At 35.1% G+C, this 6,626-nt stretch overlaps 1 protein-coding gene across 1 annotated transcript in view; it reads left to right on the top strand.

Annotated features, from left to right (window-relative positions):
* Positions 1-4,903, top strand: part of LOC103587925 (protocadherin beta-15-like) — a 12,310-nt gene extending 7,407 nt beyond the window's left edge. The window contains exon 2 of the mRNA XM_008569486.1: positions 4,817-4,903. Within this exon, the coding sequence (XP_008567708.1) occupies positions 4,817-4,903 (87 nt within the window). The remainder of the gene's footprint in view (positions 1-4,816) is intronic.
* Positions 4,904-6,626: the final 1,723 nt, after the last annotated feature.

The raw sequence follows: 6,626 nt of genomic DNA, 5'->3' as shown, positions 1-6,626 counted from the left end.
TGAATGTATTTTTTATGTGGGATGGATGTGAATCTTTGGAGGCTAGAGGGTGAACTGGGGTAGGGAGAATAATGGCTCCCCAAAGATGTTCTTTTCCTAATCCCCAGAAACTATGAATATGTTATGTGTCAAAGGGGAATTAAAGTTGCAGATGAAATTAAAGTTGATAATAAACATAAATGAAGTTGATAGTAAACATTTGACCTAAACATAAGGAGATTACTCTAGATTATCCAAGTTTGCCCAGTGTAATCATGAGAGCGCTTAATAAGAAATGGAAGCACGAGGCAGAAGAGTCAGTATCTGAGTGAATGTGATGTGAAAAAGACTCAACTGGCCATTATGACTTTGAAGTTGGAAGGGGGTTTGCAAACAAAGGAATGCAAGCAGCCTCTAGAGGCTAGAAAAGGAAATAACATGAGTTCTCCCTTAGAGCCTCTAAAAGGGAATGCAGCCCTGCTGACACCTTAATTTTAGCCCTTTGAGAACTGTAAGATAATACATCTGTGTTTTAAGCCAGTACGTTTGTGGTGCTTTGTTATAGCAACAACAGAAAACTAATATAAGTGGCTACTAAAAAAGCCATTTCCACACTCATTTTTCTTTACCTTCCCCTACTCTAGTCAAGATATTCACATTCCCATAGTCCATGCAGACAGGACTGTCATGTGACTCAGTTATTGCCAATGATTTAAAAACAATTGGGGGATTGAGCTTTAGAGGAAGATTTTTCAAAAGGCTAGTCTGAGGTGTATTTTCCTTTGGTCTTTTGCTCTTCTTCCGTTTTCTTGACTGGCATGGGAGTAAGCCTAGAATTGAAGCAGCCAACTTGCAGCCATGGGATAGATGATTACCATAAGACAAAGGCCTATATACTAAGTATGACAAGATGGAAAGCCCCTGGATTTCTGTTAGCATTGTTAAGCTACTGTAATGATTAATTCTATACTACCTTCTCCCAGGTGTTCTGTTGCATGATGTGAATAAACCCTTATGTAATTAAGCAACAGTAGTTGGGTTTTCTGTTGATTATAGACAAATGCATTCCAGACTGACAGACTTCTTCTCAGGAGTAAGGTTTATTTACACAGCTGTCTGATTAGGTCCCAGGCTGTCTATTTAAGATGTGTGAGATGCTTTTCAGAAAAGTAGTTTCGCTTTATCTTAGGTGTTATGAAGGGCCAGTATGCTGAACTACTGCAGATGAATTTATATCTTCATTAAATCATCTCCTAATTTGGCAAACGTACACAAATAATTAAACTTTCAAAGGAATATTCCTGGCTAGAAGCATCCCCAAAAGTTGAGTTTTGGAGAATAGAACCAGAAGGTGAACTGGTAAATGCCAGGCACACTTTTAAATTTGCATTAATGGTGTCCTGAACAAGATGACTAGGATATTTATGCAGCAGTACAGAATATCTGTCTCCCTCTCAGGCAGGGAGGTAGCAGGGCCAAAAATTTTACTTAGTAAAGTAAAATAAATTGATGAAATATGGATCCTGAAAATTTCACAAACAGATGAGCAGTCTACATGTTTTGGTAGAATGTGGTTGGTGGACGAATCAGAAACAAATTCTCCTCTGTGTCGTACATAGCACGAAGAAGCTCAAACATGAGAGACAAGACATTGTTTCTTAATGAGTGAACATCAAGAATAATGAATGAAGTTTCTTGGAAGCTACCAGGATAGAGACTCTTCCATCAGCATAAACAGAGCCATTCATTTCCCTCTATTTTTTTTCCAAACTTTATAGACTTTTTTTTCTTGAGATTTCTATAAGTCCCAACTTGCCTTTTATGATATTAATATAAGGCCATTGACACTTTTTCTTTATTTCCCTTCCTTGCCTTTATTTTCTTCCCAAATGGAGTTTGGAATATACAGGTATTTGTGATCACACGACAGGATTTAGAAGGTGGGAGGAAACTTATTTTCTAATTATTGGAAAGTGGAGGATAACTCGAATTCTTGAATTCTTTCCACAAGTGCTTTTAGATGAGAGAAATAGTTTCCTGAGAATCCCATTAGCTGTATTTTTGGTATAATGAAAAGAAGATGCAGTATCTCTTTACTATCATCCAAACCACTATTAATATCACCGTAGTACTTTTATTTTAGTTCTATTACTATAAACATGGAAATTATTCTAGAAAAATAGCCAATAATACTATTTAAATGTACATAAAATGATCACACTTAGGTTTTTGCTGGATTTTGAGAAAAGATTTTCTTAAAAGATGGAAGTTTGATTATGTTAGCAGTGGTCTGTCTGTGATGTTATGAAGTCATGATGGAATGTTAGGAGTTATCTTCAGGATAATCCCCTAATAGTTTTCATAAATCCTGGATGTGCACTCAGTAATGATGTATTTTCTTCACAAAAGAACAAAGGAGAATACTTTTGTTAACCCAATGCCTATTCCTGCAAAAACGGATCCCTTTCTTGTAAAATCAACTAATAGAGGAACTAATAAGCACTAATATAGGAAATTCTTTTTATGTATGTATTCCCAAGATATTTAGGAAGTGACTGTGTCTTTCCTCAAACAAAAAAGTAACGTTCAATGAGAGTTCACTTTGGTGATGGTTAATGAAAATTTAACTTTGATAGAAGCCTCACAGGCATACTCCATGTACAGAAATTGAATCTGGGCAAAACCCTACAACCTTTGTGCTGGGAAATGTAACCACAAAATCAGAATGTTGTCTCCATTGCTGTGTCAATAGCCTGTAAATTACTGTGGAAGTTTTACCAAAGGCTATGGGCACCCTCTTGTGTCACATGCTCTCAAATGTGAATGAGCAGGTCAAGAACAAGAGATGTTGAAATGATTAAAAATGCTCAAATAATTCTGGAAATACCCCAACATTGTTTGGATATTATACTTGACATGAGATAAAAAGACATATGAAACCCTTTGACCAAACTCTGTCTCTTTTTGACTGGAAATTTCTCTCTGACAACTGTTAAAAGTCGGACCTATCTGAGGGAAGTCTGACATACCTAATTTTGGCAGACCAAAAAAACAGAGTTTAAAGACATTCCTGAGCATACTTCTTGAAAAAACCTTGTGTCACTCAACTAGCCTGTCCCCAAATATTGCTTCTTGAATTGTCACTATTGCTTTCAACATTCAGAATCCTGTTTGAAAACCATACAGTCTTCTGCATATCTCTTTATATTCTGCTTTAAATATGACTTTTAGAAATTTATACTTCATGGTAACAGAAAATGTACTAACCAGAAAGATCCTTTGCAAACTTAATACTCTGTGTTAGTCTAAATTTTCTTAGTTGTAATCAACAGAAACCCAACTTAAACTAGTGCAAGAAAGAACAACTAATTGAGAGGATATTGGGGATATATAATGTAATTTAAGATATCTTTGGAAATGAAAATTGAGTGAAGAGTAAGGCCCTAAAAACAGTCAGAATAAAGTACTTGGAAAAACCATTTTCTCTATCCTATCTATTCTTTGCTTTTTTCTACCTGCCAGTTTTATCATGTTTCACTGAAGACCAGCTTCCTCCACATGGGGAAAAATGACCTCTTATATTTCAAGAGCCTAAAAGTTCTTTTTTATTACTATAAACTGACTCATACCTTTTCTAGTCCCAAGTTGAGAAATCCTGGCGGGCTTATATCAGCTCTAAATTGGGGGAAAGAAGTAGAAAGGTTTTGTTTGTTTGTTTAATAACATGACTGTTTCCATTTGTTTCACATTATTGTAATGGGGGTAGGAGATATATGTTCTCCCCATAATAAAGGGATGCAAATAAATGTCTGCATGTGTCAGTATTCATCAACACCAATGATTTGAAGTTAAGGAAATTAGTTAATCATTCTTTCATATTTCTTGTGAATATTCTCTTTCATATTTTCAGGTGTCCACAAAAATTAAAGAACTTTCACTTTACAGTCAGGGCAACAGATGGTAGCTCAATTACTTTAAACATTCAAGTGTTTGTGTAATGGTCCTAGGTAACATTAGTAACTCATGCTGAACTTCTGTTAACTGCTGAGCTCGCGCAAGAGAACTGACGCTTAGAGGGGCCAAATAAGACTTATCTGGAAAGGTAGCAGTTGATGATGCTTCTCCATAAAGTGGGAGGCCTGTCACTTCTATTCCTCCTTTAATGTCTCGCTTAGAACATTCCTTTTATCCAAAACAGTAGCCATTAGCATGTTTTTAAGTGGATTTTTTTCTCACATACCTAGATACCTCCTCAGTAATATGTTAAAGGAAGAGGTGTAATAGTAAGCAAAGTGACCTAAATATGTGGATTTGTTGTCTTTATGTTTCTGACTGCAGTGATCACCTTTATCACTACTCTAACCGACTGACTGGGGCTTTTAAAAATGTCTGGTGAATTCTAGCACTTTTAGAAGTTGGTCCCATACTTATAGTCTTCATTATGTCTGTTAGTGGGCTGAAGAACATAAAATACCATTTCCTCCAGGTTGTCGTCATGAGCACCCAATCCTCAGGAGTAGTCCCTGTCACTTAGAGGCAATCATGGCCATTTCTTTTATTTAATTAAGATAATATTAACTTGAATACCAGATGAAAGAAGGAAGCTCACTACCAGTGATTTTAGATTTGATCTTTCTCTTAACTTTTTCAAATAACATACTTGGATTAATTCCTAACAACTTTCTCACATACAAAAATGCGTGTTTTGAAGCAAGCCTAGAGACCTCAATGTGTCAGTACGATCCCTTTCTTTCTTATCTTACTTTACAAATAACTTTATATGTAAAGTGTAAAATTTAAAGCATCTCTAAAGCATTAATACTTTTGTCTTTTTTAGATTGACCTGGAATTCCTTGAAAACAGCTTTATTTCCAGTTATCAGCGTAGTGACAAAATATTAAGAAAAATCTATTATGATACATGATGATGCCTCAAACAATTCCGAAACTCCATAGCTACATCCAGAGTGTTTATATATTTGTGTGTGTGTTTATGTGTGTGCATTTGTGCATGCGTGTGCATCTGGTGGTGGCTTTAGTAGATGTTGGAAATGTACTGCATGCAGAGATATATACCATGGTAACAATGCTTTTTTTGACTTTTCCACATTAAAATAGTTTTTTCTTTACTGCACAATGTATGTAATAAAGTTGCCATTAGCAACATATTGTAGGAGAGATTATTATTGAAAACTAAAGGAGTTTTTCTCTATGTAAATTTAATAATCCCAGTGTTATTGGATCTAGAATTTGGTGGTCCTTTTGGCCTTGTGGGAGCAGCGCAGGAGAAGGAACTGTAAAGTAGACATGGTCATTTTTTTCCCCAATGGGATCAGGAAAAAATAAAATTGACAATAGGATCTGACAGAGTTGGGATGAGGGTGAGGTCAGTGAGGCCAATATGTGCAAGTGCAGGATGGTTCCTGTATTTATTTAACATTTGGATATATTGTTCCTCATGGATTTTTCCAGTAAATTTGATTTTTTACAATATTGCATTAAATAGTAATTATCTTTATTACTAAGTCTTTGTGTGATCCCTTAAAATTTGCATCTGAGACAGTGGCCCTACCCTTGTCCTGGTTGTTTGTTGTTTCCAACTTACAAGTTCAAATGACCATCATTGTGGTGGCAGTGGTGGTCACAGCTGGAATTTGAGAAGCAAAATCTGAAGCAAGTGCCTTGCCATTTTGAATATGGGATAGCAGGAGGAGCAGTGGAAGAATACAAAAATATCCAAGCAGATCTGATGAGCTGGAGTCCTGCAGACTGGGCATGGAACAGTACCTGTATGAACATGACTGGCCAGGCAAATTGTTTAGATGTTTTTCTTTCAGGTGATGTGCATCAGTGTGAAAAATATTAGCTTTTATATAGATTTCAGTTTGCTAATTTCATTGAGCATTTTTTGCATCTATGTTCATGATGGATACTAGTCTACAATTTTTTTCTTGTAATGCCCTTGTTAAATTTTAGTTTCAAGGTTCTTCGGGTCTCATAAATTGAGCTGGCAATTGTTTCCTCCTCCTCTATTTTATGAAAGAGTTTGTGTAAAATATTTATTATTTTTTCTTTTTGTATTTAGTAGAATTTACTACAGAAGCAATCTGTTGGTACCATTTTCCTTGTAAGAAAATTTTGAATTGCAAATTCATTTTTAAAATAGATATGCTGAAATTCTGATTTTCTATTTCCTTTTGTGTCAGTTGGTAACTTGTGTTTTCTTAAATGAATTTGTCTATTTTATCTAAGATGTTGAACAAGTGTTCAAATACTATTATTATTTTAAAACAAACCAACCCTTGACTTTGTTGCTTTTCTTATTACTTTCTATTTTCTGTTTCACTGGTTTCCACCTTTATGTTTTTATTTCTTTCCTTCTACCTACTTCGAGTTTAGTTTTCTCTTCTTTTTCTAGCTTCTCTGAAAGATCAGATAATTGGCTCTAAGCCTTGTTTTATCATATAAATTAAAACATATAAAATATAAATTAAAGCTGTAAGCCTCTCTATACATTACTTAAGCTGCATTTGATTTTTGATATGTTGTGTTTTTACTACCATTCAGTCTGAATTTATCCATAATTTCCCTGATGCATTCTTCTTCAACACATGGGCTAACTAAAAGTGTGTTGCTTAATGTCCAAAT

The sequence above is a fragment of the Galeopterus variegatus genome, unplaced genomic scaffold (genome assembly GCF_000696425.1).
Source record: "Galeopterus variegatus unplaced genomic scaffold, G_variegatus-3.0.2 Scaffold502, whole genome shotgun sequence".
Classification (NCBI taxonomy): domain Eukaryota; kingdom Metazoa; phylum Chordata; class Mammalia; order Dermoptera; family Cynocephalidae; genus Galeopterus; species Galeopterus variegatus.
Note: the sequence above shows the minus strand (reverse complement) of the source record. Positions and strands in the feature narration are given on the sequence as shown.